The following is a 21,653-nucleotide window of genomic DNA, read 5'->3' as shown; positions in this document are numbered from 1 at the left end:
ACTCATAGCGACCCCTCCTTGGGTTTCCGAGGCAGTATCACTACGGAAGTAGGATTGCCCAGCCTTCCTTCTGAGGAGTGGCTGGTGGGTTTGAACCGCCAGCCTTCTGGTTAGCAGTCAAGTGCTTTAGCCACTATGCTACCAAACTATAGGTAACCTTAAAAACAGCTAAATCAGTTCACTAGTAAGTTACAAAAAAGAACAGTTCAGCATTTTAGTAGTGATCAATACTGTATATTTAAATTTATTGTATATAGTGTGTGTTTTTAAAGTTTAAAAGTATAGAATATTTAAATTCCTAAGAGGACTATTCTTTCTTCTCCTTTGGTGGTACATTTTATAGATAATTCATCCTGGCAGGCCTATCTGATTAGTACAGAATTCTGAAATCTCTTTTTAAAGTTTTTTCTAACAATTTGAGTAAATTCATAATTCATTTTTGGGAGACATTCTAACCTACCCATATGTCCATCTCCATTGCAGAAGTGAAATGTCTCTTAGAGTGACAGTACAACTGAGACCTTCAAATTTCTACAATGGAATTGAGGTTGGCCTTTTATCCATGAATATTGACACTTCCAACTACGTCTGAATTTGAATTGATTATTATTAGCAGCACATACTTTTGCAAACATCCTTGCAAATCCATTCATGTATTTCTTTAGGATTGGGCCATATGGTGTCATAGTAATTACAGCCTTATAATGAATTATTTATGTATCCCTTCCCTAAGAATCTTTAAACTATTTTGCTATGTTATCTTAGAATCTTGATTTGTGAAAAGACACTGGGAACCGTTGTCACATCTTGCATTAACTTTAATGCAAAACAGTGTTTAATTCCTCCAGAATCACTTATTAGAACTTGGAATATATAATCTGAATCATGCTTCCTGATTATTGATTTATGTACACTAAAAAAAAGGGAAGATGTGACTCCTTCAACCAGTGTTTAAAAGTTAGAGATGCCTGAAATTTATGCAGTAGTACCATCTAGTGGCAGTAGAGAATAAAGCTTTGCTGTTGATTGCATTGTATCAGTGCAAATAAACTGTAAAAATACTTTGTGTGTGTGTTGCGGTCTGGAAAATAATAAGAAAAACAATTAGTGAAGTGTGAACACATTGTTTATTTGAAGAGAATAAGGAAATGCTAAGGTTTTAGGTATAATGATGGCATGGGTTGTGTTTGCAAAGAATTCCTGTATAGGTGTACTCACTAACATATTTACAGAGCAATGATATGATATCTGTGATTTTTTTTTATTTCCAAAATAATCTTGAGTAGAGGTGGGGGGCTCTGGTAGCATAGTGCCTAAGGCATTTGACTGCTAACCAGAAGGATGGCAGTTCAAACGCACCAGCCACTCCTCAGAAGGAAGATTGGGCAATCTACTTCCATAGAGATGCTGCCTCAGAAACCCAGGGAAGGGTCTCTATGAGTCAAATGGACTCAAAGAGCAGTGAGTGTTTCTTTTTTTTTTTTTTTTAAGAGGTGGGGGAGGGGAATGGAGAAAGAAAGTATGGGTATAGGTGAAACAAGATTGTCTGTAAATTGATAATTATTGAAGCTGGATGTGAGGGTGCTTAGAGATTTGTTATATAGTAGTCTCTGTAGTTATGTATGGGAGCCCTGGTGGCGTAGTGCCTAGGGCATTTGACTACTAACCAGAAGGCTGATGGTTCAAACCCACCAGCCATTCCTTGGAAGGCAGATTGGGCAACCTACTTCCATAGAGATACCACCTGGGAAACCCCAGGAGGGGTTGCAATGAGTCAGATTCAACTTGATGGCAGTGAGTTTGGTTTTTCATAGTGTTCTGCTTACCTACTACCACTCTGACAAGAATATACCACAAATGGGATGGCTTTAACAAACAGGAGTTTATTCTCTTACGCTTTGGAGACTTTAAGTCCGAGTTCAAAGTACCAGGCTTTAGGGCTGAGTCAAAGCCCCCCAACCTTGGGTTTCAGCTCTGCCTCCTGCTCCCGGCCTGCTGGAGCTAGAGGCTTTTCTTCACTCAAACAGCTGCTGGCTGCTAAGACTGACAAGTCCAAGGTTGACAAGTAAAAAGGCATAGTCTGATGTTACCAAACCACACGACAGGCCATTAATTCAAGTCAATTGAAAGTCCCAAGGTCGGCAGAGCGTGACAGGCTGCTGAACAATGACACGGCTCAAGCGTGCCATAAGCTAGAGACCATTCCTCAAGCTGTTTTTTATGTATGGGAAGCAGACCACATACCCAAAAGCTACTCAGCTGCTCTAATAGATTCCACTATGAAGTTAATTACCAGTCTTACCATGGGGAATAACTCCATCCAGCTGCCCAGCCACTCAACCAGGCCCAGCCAAATTGACACACAAACTTAACTACCATATATAGTTATGTATATGTATGAAATTTTCTGTAATGAAAATGTAATAGATTGCCTGGGATTTATATCACTTGGAATAAGATAAAGGCAGAAATTATAGCTAAACTTAAAAAAGGTGTGTACTATATGTTTTACTTCATGTCTAGAATTCATCTTGATTGACTTTTAAATGTTGAAAGTTGGAAATTCAGTAATATAGATAAGTGAAACATTTAAAATGAGAAATGGCATGGCATAGGAAAAATTACCTCTAGGCAAAATACTGATGAAACATTAATATCTTTGTTGTATTTTGCCAAAATGAAATATTTATAAATTGCTTTGTAAACTATACAGTCATATTGATGTATCTTAAAATAAATGATAAGTAAGAATAAAAAAAGGAAAGAATAATAAATAAAAATTCAGATTGACACATTTAATAGTTTATTTTGAAGATTTAACGATCAAATGTAATTATATCTGGTGATGAAAAGAATCTAACTATATGAAGGGGATATTTTATCTAAAAAAATCAATAGAAATTAGCTATAATTTGCCACTGGTATTTGAAATACCAGCACAGCCACCCATGGAGGACAGGTTTTAGCAGAGCTTCCAGACTAAGACACACTTGGAAGAAGGAAGAGGTCATCCACTTCTCAAAGAATTGGCCGTTGAACCTTATGAACAGCAGTGAAACAGTGTCTGATATATTACTGAAAAGCTTTATGAATAGCACTGAAACACCGTCTGATACAGTGCCAGAAAATGAGCTGCTCAGATTGGAAGGCATTCAGAATATGACTGGGGAACAGCTGCCTCCTCAAAGTAGAGTTGACCTTAATGATGTACATGGAATAAAGCTTTCTTTGAGAAGTGGATGGCCCCTTCCTTCTTCCAAGTCTGTCTTAGTCTGGAAGCTTCACTGAACCCTGTCCACCATGGGTGACCCGCTGGTATTTGACCTCCATTTGCTGATGTGGCACGACTCAAAATGGGAAGAAACATCAACAAGCATCCATTAATAATCAGAACATGGCATGTACAAAGTATGAATCTACTTTGGAAAATTGGAATTGTCAAAAATGAAATGGAACGCATAAAGATTGATATCCTTGGCATTAGTGAGCTGAAATGGACTGGTTTTGGCCATTTTGAATCAGACAATCATATGATCTACTATGCCAGGAATGACAAATTGAAGAGGACTATTGTAGCATTCATCATCACAAAGAATGTTTCAAGATCTATCCTGAAATACAATGCTGTCAGTGATAGGATAATATCCGTATGCCTACAAGGAAGACCAGTTAATACTATTATTCAAATTTACACACCAGCCATAGTTCTACTCTGTCACATGGGGTCACTGAAAGTCAAAATCAACTCATAATAAGGAATCAACTCAGTGGCACCTAAGAACAACATGATATGTTGAGGAAAAACAGAAGTGGATCAAGTAGCAATCCCCCTGAAAGGACATTTGTGCATTAATAAATATTTTCTATTCATTGATAAGACCACAGCACATTTTTGTCTCTAATAAATAATTTTCTAATGTTGCTATAATCTTAAATATATTTAAAACAATGTATAATTATATAATTTCATTAACTAATTTTTTTAAATCAAATTTCTAGAACTTACAAAAATATAAATGGATATTGTCTGCATCACGGTTTTATTTTAATTTAAAAGGCTGCCATTTTTGAAAGCATTTTTTAAACTTTTTTTTTTTGTAATGGCTTTGCAGTGGTGTTTTACTTTATTTGAAAAACCTTTGAAATTGGCTTTTGCTTCAAAGTAGTATGCAGTAGGCAGCCCCAGGCAATTAGTCCCACTGCAGCAACTAGAAAACATGATATAAAATGCAAAACTAACAATATTTTTTAAAGATACTGAACTGTGGAAGCATCAAGAACTATATTAAATACAATTCCAAAGAAGGGAGAGCCATTTTTACAAGGTGGCAGAGAACTTGTCTAAATTATGTTTGAATGTCTTAAGGAAGGTAGAACTTGTAAGTGATGAACTGAGGAGATTTTTAAGTGATACCTAAGGGTAGATTGGTTTTTCCTCGCTGCTTGTAGTAACCTTAGGAAGGAAAGAGATATACTTTAAAATGAACTATGCAAAATGAAACCAGACCTGATTTGGAAAATTCTGTTGTGCAAACTAAGAAAATGTGTCCTGGAACCTTCACCAAGGGTGTGGCTGTACAGTCTTTTGCTGATGATACTAGGCCTGTGACTGATGGATCTAATTAACCACCACAGCAGAAATCCTGTTAGCTTCGACTGAAAGGGGCAGAGACAGAATGAAATGAGTAAACCTGGAATTCTCTAGGCAGAAAACGAGCCAGTAGACCTGCTTAATGGTGAGCTGTGTATTGTCCTGCAAGAAAAAAGAAGGTACCATACCAGAAACATTTTTAGAGATCAGCAAAACTTCTCAAAGGGGCAGGGGTGCCTTGGTGTCAGAGGGTGAAACTACCACCTCTTATATTTTAAAAGGTGGATCTCATGCTTCCTAGGTTTCAGAGAGCCAGGTGCACTCACCTCAGTTCCGGACATTGGGGTTTATATTCATATGGGCCAAGAAAATGCGGCTCTCAAGGAGCAGTTAGTGGGTTTAAACTGCTGTGCTTTTCATAGTAGCCAAATACTTTAACCACTGTGCCACCAGAGCTCCTTATGTTAATATGTAGTATTCCTTTTTTTTTTTTTTTTTTACAGGAAGTACTTAAACAGCTACAAGGAAGTATTGAAGATGAAGCTATGGCTTCTTCTGGACAGATTGACTTACTAGAACGTCTTAAAGGTAGGGCTTTTTAAAAATGTTTTAAAGTCATTTTTTTTTTTAACTCAAATTGTCAAATATAAGTATGTAGATTCAGGTGCAGCTTCTCTTGATTTGGGTGTTGGTATCAATTTTCTTGTTTTATTAGCCTTACCCATTAGGATGTATTTGTATATGTAAAAAGTCTCTTTGCTTGTTGTAACATTCAAGTGACTTTGAATAAACTATTATGGATCTATTCCTTGATAATTTTCAGCTGTTTTTAAGGCTTTTATTGCTATTTGGCCAATCACTAAACAGACTTTTAATGTGCTGTATGCCACAGACTGGGTCCACTGACTTATTTGAAAAAGTAATGTCCTCCTCTGTTTCATCTAAGGTGGAAATGCTTTATCAGATAAGCTGATAATAAGCCATTTTGAGCAGAATTTTGAAGAATATTTTCCTCATTTTGTAAATTCATTGTCAAAACAGGGAAAACCAAAATCCAATTCATTGAGTTGATTCCAACTCATAGTGACCCTATAGGACAGAGTAGAACTACCCCATAGGGTTTCTTTCTGAGGCTGTAAATCTTTACAGAAACAGACAACCTCATCTTTCTTTGGAGCAGCTGGTGAGTTTGAACCATCAGCCTTTTGGTTAGCCACTGAATGTTTTAACCACTATGCCACCAGAGCTCCTCAAAACAGGGAAAGTACTTAGTAATTGAAGCTAGGCAGAAAAATTACCTTTGGATCCCTAATACTATTAGCTAGGGGAAATCTAAGGACGTTTTGTCTAATTTCCCTTTAACATACTCCTGGCCCAAGCTGGTTTTGGAGGGAAAGTTTATCCATCTTGATTCTAAATAATTTTTTATTCAGTCATGTGTATTTGTGGCCCTCTCTGTTAGTATTCAGAGCTTCGGGCTTCTGAACCAAGCATTGTACCCTTTTGTAGAGTCCGTGCTTCAGGACTCAGTGTGCTGTCCTTTTGCTACACTTAGAAAGCCACCCTTATTGAGACTTAACCACTTGCTGATTTTTGGAAGACTTTTCCTCTTAGGTCTCCCTCCTATGTTTATATATGCCTAGAATCAGAGGTCAGTAGATTTCTCTCAGTACCATCATTTGTAATAAGGATTTCCTCTTTTGGGTGCATAAAGTTCTGCTCAGTACTTGCCATAATTCATTACTCTTTCAGGCTTTATATATGATGTATTTTCAATTATAAAGTCATTTTAATTTTGATGGCTGAAATATGAACCTAAGATTTCACCTTTAAACAGTATAATAGCAATAGAGATATCTTAGATCACTTAAAACAATTGTTATGTACAAATTTCTGTTTTATTTAGAGCTTAACTTAGATAGTACTTTCCCTGGAGTGAAACTACGGTCAAAAATGTCCCTCCGTTCTTACGGAAGCCGGGAAGGATCTGTATCAAGTCGTTCAGGAGAATGCAGTCCTGTTCCTATGGGTTCATTTCCAAGAAGAGGGTTTGTAAATGGAAGCAGAGAAAGTACCGGCTATTTAGAAGAACTTGAGAAAGAAAGGTAACTTTTATTTTATAATACAAGATATAAATTCTGAAGCATGCATGATAGATAATAGCTAATACTTACAGAGTACTTTGTATTTATTAACTCAAAGATAGCATGCTACTCATTGTACTTACATTAAATCTAAAAATATAAGAGTTAATTTCTTTAGATCCTAAGATTTCTACTTCATCAGTAAAATATTTCTAAGGCTATATATTGAGTGCTGCACATGATTATAATATCTACATCTGATTAAAATGCATATCTAAAAAAAATCATAACTAATTTTTAATGGCACTTCCAAGTATCTTTTGAAATAAATTCAATAACTGCTAGATCCTGTATAAGGTAATTTGTTTCCATTATAGAAGCCCTATTATAAGTAGCCTCAGATGAAATATGTCTCAGTTTATTAGTTTCATTGTCTATAAGAAAAAAAACTGTTGAAATATGGGAGTTCTGGTTCCTCACAGCTGGTGTGTTAACTCTTCTCTTCCTGAAATTAAAATCATCTCATTACAAGTGTGAGAATATACATCATTATTAAGAACTTCATCAAGTGTTCCATGTCCCCAGGAGATTACATTTCTTAATGCAAGAATGATGCTTTATTATCTTTTTAGTCCTAAAAGTTCTATTACATGGTCAAATAAGAGAATGTATAAATGTTACATATTAGCTCCATGACCTTGGTGAAATCATTAAATTTCTTGTATCCTCTTCTGTAAAATAGGGATATTGTTCTCCCTTTAGGAGTTGTTATTACTGAAAATATACGTGGAACATATACCAATCCAAGTTTCTACATGTAGAAATACATTATTATTTGTGTAGAATGCATTACATTCTTCAAATTATACATCCATTCTCACCATCATTTTCTGAGTGACTCCTTGCCCCATTAATATGAAAACACTGCTCCTTGAGTTTCCTATCTAATCTTTCCAGTTGCTGTTGTCAGTTTGATCCCACAGAGATAAAGCATAATGTTTAAGGCAGACATTCTTTACTAATTAAGCTAAATTTTTGTTTGGTTTTAAGAAGACTTCAGGGGATATTTTTGGTTTAAGTTTTAAAGATCATCTCAGAGCATTAGTTTGGTAGGTTCACCCACCCTCTATGGCTCCAGAAAGCTGATGTTGTTGTTGTTGTTAAGTGCCATCAAGTTGTCTCTGACTCATAGCAACTCCTCCTTAGGTTTCCGAGGCAGTATCACTGCAGAAGTAGATTGTCCAATCTTCCTTCCAAGGAGTGGCTGGTGGATTTGAACTGCCAACCTTCTGGTTAGCAGTCACGTGCCTTAGGTACTATGCCACTGGAGCTTCCAGAAAGTCTGTAGTCCATGAGAATTTTAAATTCTGTTCTGCATTTTACCCTTTTTTTGATCAAGATTCTTTTATAGATAATTGATCAAATTCTTCAGTAACAGTAGGTGGTCACCGTCCAGTCCTTGTGGTCTCATGACAAAGGAAGCAGTGGTTCATGGAGATAATTAGCTGCACATTCCATTCCTCATCCTATTCTGTCTGTCTGTCTTCCTCTGTTGCATCAAGCAAATAGAGACCAATTGTTATGCCTTGTGTGGCCACTTGTAAGCTTTTAAAACCCTAGGCACTGTGTAACAAACTAGGATATAGAACAGAAGCACTGAACATGTTATTAGGCCAATTAACTGTGATGTCCCATGAAACCATACCTTAAACTTCCCAACCAAGGATCCAAATCCCAAGAGGTATTTCTTTATATGTAAGCAGCCTCAGCAGCTACTCTTTTTTTTTTTTTCATTGTTGTAAATGTTCACATAAATTTTTCCAATTCAGCTTTTTACAAGTGTACAGTTTATTAACAGCAACTGTATTAATCAGTTGTGCAACTTTACCCGTAATCAGTGTGATTTTTCCATCACTATAAATGGAATGTACCAATTAGATATTAATGTATGAGAAATACCCAGCATATCTTACTGGCAGGAGAAGGACCTTTCTCTTTGGGTTTTAGGTGCATCCATTTATAAAATAGGGGAAATATGAACCAGAAGTGATGCTCAACTTATTTTCATCTATTAAACTGAAATGAGTCTCTATTTCATACCTTAAACCTGGACTATTTTTGTCCAACAGTGTACAAAACACTATTATAAAAAATAGGGACTTAAGTAGGGCCAACAATAATTCATCTCTTTGTCCCCTTTGAGCTCTATTGAGAGGCAAAGGACAAGAGAGAATGATAACTTTCCTAGGAATGAATTTTGCTTCATATAGGGAAAGTTCTGATTTTATTACTAGAAAGAGATTGACTTTTGACATAGGCTTTACTACAAATAGTAATCTAAACTACGAATGCCACTGTGAGTAGCGAGAAACACTTCTGATAAAAATTTCCTTGTTTTCAGTCTTGACATTATTTGCCCTCTTTGTATTTTTCTTGCTAGACTCTGAAAATTCTTTGAAGTTAAACCATGAAAAGCTCATTTCTTTATTCAAAGTCTTTAAAGCATTGATCTTGATGTGTTTTATTTATTATGTAATGCCATTCTCTAAATAATTTTAGACTAGTATTCTGAATTTTTAATTTCAAGGGGAGAATAAACTTCTTCCCAAAATACTTAGCTCTGGTGGTGTAGTGCCTAAGGTATTTGACTGCTAACCAGAAGACTGGCGGTTTAAATCCACCAGCCACTCCTCAGAAGGAAGATTGGGCAATCTACTTCCATAGTGATACTGCCTCGGAAACCCAAGGAGGGTTTGCATGTTTCTGTTCTGATATTGTTGTTGTTCTCCCTGTATGACCCGACTTGTTTTAATTCAGTCAGTATTACACCCCGTAAAAAGTTGCTTTATCTGGAAAGTAAGAGGTAGCTGCATGGTGTTATTCAGTAGTTCTCAATGCTGGTTTATCATTAATATCACGAGATTAACTTAAAAATACTGATGTTGTTGAATGGAAAACTAATTTGCTCTGTAAACTTTCACCCATATTACAATTAAAAAAAAAAAAAGGATGCCCATAAATATCTGGTTTAATTGGTCTGACATGAGACCCAGGCATTGTTTTGTTTGTTTGTTTTTAAGTTCTTCAGCTGATTATTATAACATGCCTAAGATCCTACTTCCATAGTGATACTGCCTCAAAAACCCAAGGAGGGGTCGCTATGAGTCAGGGCTGACTTGATGGCACATAACAACAACAACAACAACAAGATTGACATCCACAGAGTGCTGATATATAGTTGGAATAGTTCACACTAAATCCTGCTTCAGCTGTGTAGACTATAGTGTGACTTTGATCAAATATTTTAATTTCACTGAGCCTCAGTTTCTTTATCTTGAAAGACTGCTATGAGATGAGAGATAAAATATGTTGAACACTTAGCAAAGTGCCTAGCACACAGTAGATACTCTATAAATGGTAGTTCTTATTTATTATCTTGTAGATATTTAACAACAGTTTCTCAGGTTTATTGGTCAACTAAATTGCCACTGGCTGAAAATGTAGATTCTGTAAGAATAAACTCTCCTTGTTAACAGTTTCAAAGTTAAGTTTTTCTTATATTCTGTGGGATTGTTCTATTGGTAATAACTTAAAAGAACCATTAGTTTATGGGTTGTTTCTGGTCATTTATAGGTAATAAGAATCATTAGCACAACAAATACATGCAAAGGGTTTATTCAGCAATTTTCATTTCTAATTCTAGTTCTGCTCCTATAAGATTTGATATGTACTTTATGTATTGGCCAGGTTGAGGCTAGAATGTTGTCAGAAGACTGCCAGTGTTCTTGTTCCTGTTGGTCCTTGATGCTTTTTGTCTTAAAGCTGTTACATGTAGTGAGGAAAGATAATTGCTCTCAACATATAAATATAATTCCTTAGAAACACAAATGAAAAGCTTGTTGTTGTTAGGTGCCATTAAGTTGGTTACAACTTATAGTTACCCAATGTACAGTAGTTATCCTATGTACAGTAGAATGAAACACTGCCTGGTCCTACATCATCCTCACAATCACTATTACATTGAGCCCATTATTGCAGCCACTGTGTCAGTCCATCTCTGAGGATGTTCCTCTTTTTCACTGGTCCTCTGCTGTACTAAGCATGACGTCTCTCCAGGAACTGGCCCCTTCTGATAGTATATCCAAAGTATGTTAGATGAAGTTTCGCCATCCCCACTTCTAAGGAGCATTCTGGCTGTACTTCTTTCAAGACAGATTTTTTGTTGTTGTTCTAGCAGTCCATGGTTTATTCAGTACTCTTCACCAACATCATAATTCAAAGGCAACAGTTCTTCAGTCTTGTGTATTCATTGTCCGGCTTTCAGATGGATCTCACTCACTGCCATTGAATCAGGTCCGACTCATAGTGACCCCTCCTTGGGTTTCTAAAGCAGTATTACTACAGAAGTAGATTGCCCAATCTTCCTTCCAAGGAGTGGCTGGTAGGTTTGAACCACAAGCCTTTTGGCTAGCAGTCAATACCTTATGCACTCCGCCACAAGAGCTCCCTTCAAATGCTTAAGCTATTGAAAATATCATGGCTTGGATAAGGCACACCTCAGTCCTCAAAGTATCTTTGCTTTTTGACACTTTAAAGGGATCTTTTGCAGCAGATTTGCCCAATGCGATAGATACATTGTTTGATGCTTCCATGGGCGTAGATTGTGGATCCAAGTAGAATGAAATCCTTGACAAATTCAGTCTTTCTCAATTTATCATGGTATTGCTTATTGGTCCAGTTGTCCAACTGGATTTTTGTCAAAGAAAAGCTAGGTATGCATACAACATTCTTTCTTCTGTTACCTCTTAATGTTAGATCCTCCTTCCTTCTGAAGAATAATAAGATTTTTTTGCACCAAAATTTCTGTAATAGAACTATGTTGTTGTTGTTGTTGTTGTTGTTATTTGCCCTCGAGTTAGCCCTGACTCATAGCGACCCCTCCTTGGGTTTCCGAGGCAGTATCACTATGGAAGTAGGATTGCCCAACCTTCCTTCCAAGAAGTGGCTGGTGGGTTTGAACCGCCAGCCTTCTGGTTAGCAGTCAAGTGCCTTAGGCACTATGCTACCAAAGCTCCTTAGACACTTAAATGAAATAAACTTTAGGGGAAAAAAATACTGAGTTGGAAAAAACTCAGGTTTTTCTCTGAAAGGTTTTGGGCTTTCTGTCTCAATCCCTCACTTCCCCTGCCACCTCTGTGAACCTACACATACATCCTTATTTAGAATTTTCATTTTTTCCCTCACTTGCCAAGTATCTGGTTTTCCGACTATTTGCATTTACGTCAGTATTTTTTAAAAAAATCTACTATCCAACTACTTTATGCATTAACAGCATGCATCTGACACTAACTCACACCAAATTGGGAGACAGTAACACTGGCTGTGAATGGTTAAGGTTATATGTCAGCTTGGCCGGGCCATGATTCCCCAGAGTTTGGCAGTTATATAACAATGTAATGATCTTCCATTTTGTGATGTGACATGATATAGTCATCCTTCGTTTTCACACAACACACCTTTTTGCATAACGACCTGGTCTTTGCAACTTAACCATGCCTAAAAGTGAGGAGCAGGTGTCATCCAGAATTGCTGATGAAAAGCATCAGTAATGCACCCCACCTTTTCCTGTCCTTAGTTTTGTTTCCCCTGAACTGGTTACTTACGTAACATAAATGTTTGTATTACTTCTTCTTGACTTGCTGACTTTGGACATTTCTTACTGATACACCAATTTGAAAGATGAAGATTTGTTAAATTCACTCAATTCCCATCCAGTTTTCAATTCTCTTCTCCCAGTGTCTTAATTGTACACACATGCATATATATATATACACGTATGTATATTAATTCTTATGTTTGTTGCCTTTGTAAATTTAAATAACACTTTGTGTCTTTTTATTTCTTATACTATTCTATTACTGTGTCTGTTGAAGCCCATTATATGAGATGGCAGCTGCTGTTTATTTTCACTTTGGAGAATGGTAATATTGTGCTGTATATATTTAAGTCTACATGGGTTTGTTTTTTTTTTTCCTGTAAGCTAATTATAGATGTTGAAATTCAATAATGTTTTTGTTATGACTCTGTAATTGTTGGTCACTGTGGAGCCAAGAAGTATGCCAAAATTAATTTTACCTCTCTATTGATAGAATATTTATTGTATCTTCTGTCTGTCCTACATTGAAAGAATATGGTCCTGTTTGGACTGTGTCTTTTATATATTGCTTTTTGTTATTTTATTCCTAGAATTTCTAATTGCCTGTTTTTGTTCTGTTGAGAGCAGAAACTTTTGCCTTCACCATAATACTAGCTCTACATTCTACTTTCTTCTTAGAGAAATTTTTATTGGAGCCCTTTAATTTTCTGTTATATCTAGTTAGTTCAGCTATATCTAGTGTCCTCTTGGTTCTCACTATGTTGAGGGGAGGTAAATTGAGTCTTTGCGCGTAGAACAGTATCTTTATTTTGCTCTCGTATTTGATTGATAATGTGGGTAGATTTAGGTTCAAATTCATTTTGCTTCTTTATTACAAATCTCACTGATGAGACATTTATGTTAGTTTGATGTTTATTCCTTTCCAAACCACCATTTTTCCCTCTTTTAAAGCTTTTAGAATGTCTTGGAGTGGATGTTTTATTCATTCATCATGCTAGGTACTCACTGTGCCTTTTCATCCTAGAGTTTTATTTTATTCAGCTTTTGGAAATCTTGTTACATTATTCTTTTGATGATTTTCTCTCTTTTGTTTACTTTGTTCTCTTTTTCTAGACATCCCTTAAATCATAGATTAACTCTCTCTGTGTCTCTTTTATCATCACTTTCTGGATTACCCAAGATAAGTGCCAGAAGGTGATCAATTCAGGATTCAAACCCACATCTGTAGCTCTATAACCTTTTCTTTCTGTTACTATTTTATTTTGTATTATTTTTGCAGTGTTCCCTCCCCTACCCTCCTTTCAAAACAAAACAAAACAAAACTGTGATTTGGGTGCAATTTTACAAAGCACATTCATTTTACATTCAACAGTTCATATATATTTTATTTTGTGACTGATTATAATCAAGCAGCTCACCTCCCATCTCCTTCCTGTTGTTACCCCTTCCTTGTGTCCTTCTTACGTCTGCATTCCTGCCTGCCTAGCTTTCTCCTTGTCCAAATGCTGCCTTTCTGATCTCCAGTGGTTGACTATTAATAAGGAATGCATCTGCCTGGTAACAGTTGTTCAGCTCGTAGGCCCATTTGTTGTTTGGCTGAGAGATGAGCCATGAAAGTGAGTCCACTTCTAGGCCCAAAGGGTGATTCAGGGCCTTAGTCTTGGGATTTTCACCATTCTCTATCCAGCCAGTCATCCTGGACTTTTTTATGTTTTTTATTTCTTTCCACATTTTTTCTCCCACTCTATTCAGAGTCTCCCATTTTGATCCCTTTCCAAGTGGTTGGCCTTGGTAGTCAGGCACCAGCTATTTCTGGTCTCAGGGTGTTCTGGTTACCTAGTGCCTCTCTGACAAGAAATATACCACAAATGGGATGTCCTTAACAAACAGGAGTTTATTCTTATAATTTGGAGGCTTTAAGTCCAAGTTCAAAGTGCCAGGCTCTAGGGGCTGGGTGAAAGCCCCTCAACCTTGGGGTCCAGCTCTGCCTCCTGCTCCTGGCCCACTGGAGCTAGAGGCATTTCTTCACTCAGACAGCTGCGGGCTGCTGAGGCTGACAAACCCAAGGTTGACAAGTAAAAAGGCACAGTCTCTATGTTACCAAACCACACAGCAAGCCATTAACTTAAGTCCATTGTAAGTCCTAAGGTTGGCAGAGCATGGCAGGCTGCTGAACGATGACTGGCTACATGCAGGGTCCAAGCATCCCTTAAGCTAGAGACCATTCCCCCAAGGCTTCTGCTTATATACAGGAAGCAGACCACATCCCAAAGGCAGCTACTCAGCTGCTCACAGTGGATTCCACCATAGAGTTGAGGTGTCTCTGATTTTCTTCACTCTTCTTTGTTCCGGACAAGGGGAGACCAGTAGTTGCATCTTAGATGGCCGCTTGTGAGCTTTTAAGACTCCAATCACTACTCACCAAAGTAGGATGTAGAACATCGTTTTTGTGTAATATGTTGTGCCAGTTGAGCTTGATGTCTCCTGTGACTGTGGTCCCAAGCCTACAGGCTCAGTGGCTCACTCCCTCAAGGTGCTTGGTTGTGGCTGTGAAGTTACCCTGACTTTCTATCCTGTTGTTGTTATGTGCTATTGAGTCAGACCCGGCTCACAGTGAACCCCCTTGGGTTTCCAAGGTGGTATCACTACAGAAGTAGATTGCCCAATGTTCCTTCTGAGGAGTGGCTGGTGGATTTGAACCTCCAGCCTTCTGGTTAGCAGTCAAGTGCCTTAGTCACTATGCTACCAGAGGTCCTACTTTGTACCCTATTAGCTCTAAAATGTATATGGGCATTTTTATGTCCATAAAAATATGTATGTAGGAATATTGTCTGCCAGACCTATGTATAGTCAAGGGTATATTCCCTTCACCTACTCATACCTGATCTTCTTGAATGCATACCTATATATCCACCCACAGATTAGTGTTTATTATTGTTGATAACATAATATTGTGTATGTAATAGTATTTACCTTTGTTGTCTGTACCTCTTGTATACTTCTCTGTATAACTTTTTGGAAGCTGAGTTTCCCAGTCTGGAGTGAGCATAAGAATATATACCTGAAGGGATTGTCATGACAATGAAAGTAGTAGTAGTAGTAAGGTGCCATCAAGTCATCTCCAACTCTTAGTGACCCTGTGCACAGCAGAACGAAACACTGCCCGGTCCTGTGCCAGCCTCATGATCCTTGCTATTCCTGAGCCCATCGTTGCAGCCTCTGTGTCAATCCATCTCATTGAGGGTCTTCCCCTTTTTCATTGACCCTCCACTTTGCCAAGCATGATACCCTTCTCCAGGGAATAGTTCCTTCTGACAACATGACCAAAGTAGGTGAGATGAAGTCTAGCTATTCTCGCTTCCAAGGAGCACTCTGGCTGCACTTCTTCCAAGGACAGATTTGTTAGTTCTTTTAGCAGTCCATGATACTCTTCACATTCTTCTCCAGCACCACAACTCAAAACCATCATCTCTTCTTTGGTTTTCCTTATTCATTGTCTAGCTCTCACATACATAATAAGCAATTGAAAATACCATGGTTTGGATTAGTCTTCAAAGAGACATCTTTGCTGTTTGTCACTAGAGAGAGATCTTTTGCAACAGATTTGCCCAATGCAGTAAGTTACCTGATGTCTTGACTTCTGCTTCCATTGGTGTTGATTGAAGCACCAAATAATAGGAAGTCCTTGACAACTTCGATCTTTTCCCCATCCATCGTGAAGCTGTTTAATGGACTAGCTGAGAGGATTTTTGTTTTCTTAATGTTGAGGTGTAATTCATACTGCAGACTGGAGTCTTTAATCTTCATCAGTAAGTCATTCAAGTCATCCTCACTTTGAACAAGCAAAGTTGTGTCATCTGCATATCACAGGTTGTTAATGAGTCGTCCTCCAATCTCGATGCCATGTTCTTCTTCATATAATCCAGCTTCTTGGATTATTTACTCATCATACAGATTGAATAAGTATGATGAAAGGATACAGCCCTGACACACTCCCTTCTTGATTTTGAACCATGCAGTATCCCCTTGTTCTGTTTGAATGACAGCCTCTTGATCTGTGTACAGATTCCTCATGAGTACAATCAAGTGTTCTGGAATTCCCATTCTTCTGAATGTTATCCATATTTCGTTATGGTCCACACAATCATATGCTTTTGTACAGTCAATAAAATATAAGTAAACATCTTTCTGGTATTCTTTGCTTTGAGCCAAGATCCATCTAACATAAGCTATGATATGAGATCCCTCATTCTACATCCTCCTCTGAATCCAGCTTTCATGTTTGAAAGCTCTCTGTCAATATACTGCTGCAACTGTTTTTGAATTATCTTTAGTAAGATTTTACTTGAATGTGATATTAATGATATTGTTAAATAATTTCCAGTTCTGTGGGATCACAATGAAATTAGATTTTGTAAAAAGTGCTTAGCCAAGAACATAGAGCAGTCATTAATGTTAGTTATTATCATTGTCATACTACCTGTTTGTCAAAATGTGCGTTTTCTAGGAAGAATAATTACCAGTCTTATTTAGATGAAAGTAAAAACTTTAATATCGAGATGTTAATGATTATAATAATCCCAAATTCAGAAATCCGAAATTAGTAAGTTTTTCATTTATTCTCTATTAGTACACCTACTTCTCACTATTTCACTGTCAACTATCTCGTTATCCAACATTTTCATTAACAGCAATAGTAAAAAATCTGTCTGATTGTTTTGCTCATTAACAGTGTATACTTGGTAGTAACAAACACCAAGGTGTGAGGTAAGAGTAACACTGGCTGTAATGATTAAGGTTATGTCAAGTTGGGTGGACCATGGTTCTCAATGGTTTGGCAGTTATGTAATGATGTTATTTGGCAGTTATATAATGACGTAGTCATCCTGCATTTTGTAATCTGATGTGGTCATCCTCCATTTTCACATAACACTGATTTTTGCATAATGACCTGGTCTATGGAACCTAACTATGTCGATAAGTGAGGAGAGGGTGTACTTTCATTTAAATAGACAACTTTATAGTAACAGTAGGTATGGATTACTGTTATGCACTCTGTATTAGCACTGTGTTAAATTTACCTTTTTCTACAAAAACAGATCATTACTTCTTGCTGATCTTGACAAAGAAGAAAAGGAAAAAGACTGGTATTATGCTCAACTTCAGAATCTCACTAAAAGAATAGATAGTCTTCCTTTAACTGAAAATGTAAGTAACTTCCAATTAACTACTAATTTAAACTGACAACTTAATTTGGAGTCCTTAGACCTGCATAGTCTCTGGATGGTGCACATTATTAAGTGCTCAACTAGTAACCAAAAGGTGGTAGTTCAAATCCACCCAGAGGTACCTCAGAAGAAAGACATTATCTTTTTTGTTGTTTTCTTAATATTGAGGTGTAATCCATACCTGCAGACTGTAGTTTTTAATCTTCGTCAGTAAGTGCTGCAAGTCATCCTGACTTTCATCTGGCAAAGTTGTGTCATCTGTGTATCACAGGTTATTAACGAGTCATCCTCCAATCTTGATGCCATGTTCTTCTTCATATAGTCCCGAAGATCACAGCCATTTAAAACCCTATGGAGTACAGTTTTACTCTTAAACACATGGGGTTTCTTATCATTGTCATACTAGCTATTTGTCAAAATGTAGGTGTTAATTTAAGAAAATTAAAAGAAGTCCAGAGTTGACTCAACAGTACCTGGGTTTTTTTGACCTACAGAATGCTATTCTGAGTCAGACCTATGTCACACATAAAACATGAAGAATTTGTAGAATTTCCTCATTCCTTTCATGACTCTACTAACAAACATTGGGTACATTCTCTATCATTTTATTTAAATCTATTGTCATAGTTTTAGCCTATATTTCATCTTGGGACATGAGCATTATAAGTTTTATTACCTTGTCTTTTTCACTCTTTCATATGCCTAACAGTTATGATAGTGCCTAGAATTTTAACTAGAGGTTTAATAATTCTATGAATAAATTAAAACCCACACTGTGAAGATGTACTTCTTTTTATTTGTTTCACTTTTGAAATGTCTGTGTTGACTTTGTCCTCAGTATTTATTACCATCTAGGAGGGGTCACTGTGAGTCTAATCGACTCAGTGGCAGTGAGTGTATATACATATACCACTACTCATCTGCCAGTTTGTCATACTATGGTGGCTTACATGTTGCTGTGAGTCTAGAGGCTGTGCCACTGGTATTTCAAATACTGTCAGGGTCATCCATGATGGACATGTTTCAGCAGAGCTTCCAGACTAAGACAACATGAAGAGAACAGGGTCATCCACTTCTGAACGAGTTGACCATTGAAAACGTTATTAATAGCAGTGAACCACTCTCTGATATATTACTGAAAAATTTTATAAATAACCCTGAAACATTGTCTGATTTAGTTCCAGAAGATGAACCCCTTGAGTTGGAAAGCACTCATAATGCGACTGGGCAAGTGCTACCTCCTCAAAATAGAGTCATCCTTAATGAGATGGTTGGAGTAAATCTTTGGGGACCTTCATTTGCTGGTGGAGCATGACTCAAAATGGGAAGAAACTGCTGCAAACATCCATTAATAATCAGAATGTGAAATGTACAAAGTATGAGTCTTGGAAAATCGAAAATTTTCAGAAGTGAAGTGGAATGCATAAAGATCAGTATCTTAGGCATTAATGAGCTGAAGAGGACTGTTATTGGCCATTTTGAATTAGACAATCATATGGTCTGCTATTCTGGAAATGACAAATTGAAAAGGAATGAAGTCACATTCATTGTCAGAAAGAATGTTTCAAGATCTATGCTGAAGTACACTGTTGTCACTGATAGAGTAATATCCATACCCTTAAAAGGAAGACCAGTTAATATTCCTAATATTCAAATTTATACCCAACCACTAATGCCAAAGAAGAAGAAATTGAAGATTGTTACCAACTTCTGCAGTCTGAAACTGACCAAACATGCAATCAAGATGTATTGACTATTATTGGTAATTGGAATATGAAAGTTAAAGGCAAAGAAGAATCATCAGTAATTGGAAAATATGGCCTTGATTATAGAAATGACACCAGAGATCATGTGGTAGAATTTTGTAAGACCAACAAATTACTCATTGTAAATACTTTTTTTCAACAACATTAATAGTGGCTATATACGTGGACCTCATCAGATAGAATACATAAGCATCATATTGAGTACATCTGTGGAAAGAGGCAGTTGGGAAGTGCAATATCTTTAGTCAAAACAAGACTAGGAGCTGGCTGTGGAACAGATCATCAACTTCTCATATGCAAGTTCAAGTTGAAGCTGAAGAGAATTAAAACAAGTCCAGGAGAACCAAAATATGACCTTGATTATATCCCACCTGAATTTAGAGGTTATCTTAAGAAGACATTTGACTCATTGAACACTAGTGACCAAAAACCAGAGGAGTTGTGGGATAACATCAAGAACATCATACATAAAGAAAGCACACGATCATTAAAAAGGCAGGAAAGAAAGAAAAGACCAAAATGGATGTCCAAAGAGACTCTGAAACTTGCTTTTGAATGGAGAGTAGCTAAAGCAAATGGAAGAAATAATGAGACAAGAATTGAAGATTTCAAAGGGCAGCTTGAGAAGATGAAGTAAAATATTATAAAGATATGTGCAAAGACCTGGAGTTGGAAAACCAAAAGGGAAGAACACACTTGGCATTTCTCAAGCTGTAAGAATGGAAGGCTGTAAGAACTCAAGCCTCGAGTTGCGATACACATAGTCACTGTATAAAAAGAATTGGTCGATGTTCAGTCATTTCAGGTGGCAGCATATGATCAAGAACCAGATGGTATTGAAAGAATAAATCCAAGCTACACTGAAGGTATTAGTGATAAACAAGGATGCAGGAATTGACAGAATACCCATTGTGATGTTTTAACAAATGGATGCAACACTGGAGGCACTTACTCATTTATGCCTAGAAATTTGGAAGACAGCCGCCTGGCCAGCTAACTGGAAGAGATCAGTATTTGTGTCCTTTCCAAGGAAAGAATGTGGAAATTATCAAACAATATCATTAATATCACATACAAGTAAAATCTTGCTGAAGATAATTCAAGAACGGTTGCAGCAGTATATTGACAGGGAACTTCGAGAAATTAAAGCTGGATTCAGAAGAGGATGTGGAACCAGGGACATCATTGCTGATGTCAGAGGATGTTGGCTGAAAGCAAAGAATACCAGAGAGATGGTTACTTACATTTTATTGACTATGCAAAGGTATTTGATTATGTGGATCATAACAAATTATAGATAACATTGTGACAGCAACCAATTCATACTTGTCGATAATTACACTGAATGTTAATGGATTAAATGCACCACTCCACAAACAGAAGTTGCAGATTGGGTAAGAAAACATAACCCATCAATATGCTGTCTACAAGAGACACACCTTCGAGACAAACACAAAAATAGAATAAAAATGAAAGGTTGGAAAAAGATATATCAAGCAAATGGCAACTGTAAAAGAGCAGGAGGGGCTACATTAATTTCTGATCAAATTGACTTTAGACAAAAAACCACCATATGAGACAAGGAAGGACATTATATAATGACTAAAGGATCAATTGAAAAAGAAGATAAAACCATAATAAATATCTGTGGATCCAGTGAAGAACCCCAAAATACATAAATCAGACTTTAAAAGAGTTGAAAAGTCAAATAGATGACTGCACAGTCATAGTGAGAAACTTTAATACACCACTTTCAATGAAAGATAGAACAGCTAGAAAGAGAACAAAGATGCACAAGAGCTAAACATACAATCCACCAACTGGACCTTACAGACATCTACAGAGCACTTCACCCAACAACACCACAATATACATTCTTTGCCAGTGCACATAGAACATTTTCCGTGATAGACCATATATTAGGCCATAAAGCAAGCCTTAATAAATTTAAAAAAAAAAACTGAAATATTGCAAAGTATCTTCTCAGACCATAATGCTATCAAATTAGAAATCAACAACGGGAAGATCAATGGAAAAAGAGTAAACACATGGAAACTGAACAACACCCTCCTTAAGAAAGACTATATAAGAGAATAAAAATTGAAATTAAAAAATTCCTTGAATCAAATGAGAATGGAAACACAACATACCAAAATCCTTGGACACAGCAAAAGCTGTAATCAGAGGCCAATTTATAGCAATAAATACACACATCAAAAAAGAAGAAAGAAGAGGCAGGGCAAGATGGCGGACTAGGCAGAAGGATTGCACAGACCCTCTTCAACAAAGAAAAGGGAAACCAATTAACACAGACACAGAAGATAATCT

General features: G+C 36.9%; 1 protein-coding gene across 1 annotated transcript in view; it reads left to right on the top strand.

Moving 5' to 3' along the window:
• APC (APC regulator of WNT signaling pathway) overlaps positions 1–21,653 on the top strand; it is a 114,617-nt gene that overhangs the window by 1,864 nt on the left and 91,100 nt on the right. The window contains exons 2-4 of the mRNA XM_042781877.1: positions 5,095–5,179; positions 6,498–6,696; positions 17,431–17,539. Coding sequence (XP_042637811.1) covers positions 5,095–5,179; positions 6,498–6,696; positions 17,431–17,539 — 393 coding nt within the window. The remainder of the gene's footprint in view (positions 1–5,094; positions 5,180–6,497; positions 6,697–17,430; positions 17,540–21,653) is intronic.

This window comes from Orycteropus afer, unplaced genomic scaffold (genome assembly GCF_000298275.1).
Source record: "Orycteropus afer afer isolate SDZICR_OR568_19922 unplaced genomic scaffold, OryAfe1.0 scaffold00191, whole genome shotgun sequence".
Taxonomy (NCBI): domain Eukaryota; kingdom Metazoa; phylum Chordata; class Mammalia; order Tubulidentata; family Orycteropodidae; genus Orycteropus; species Orycteropus afer.
The sequence above is the reverse complement of the archived record's forward strand: the minus strand, read 5'-3'. Positions and strand labels throughout refer to the sequence as shown.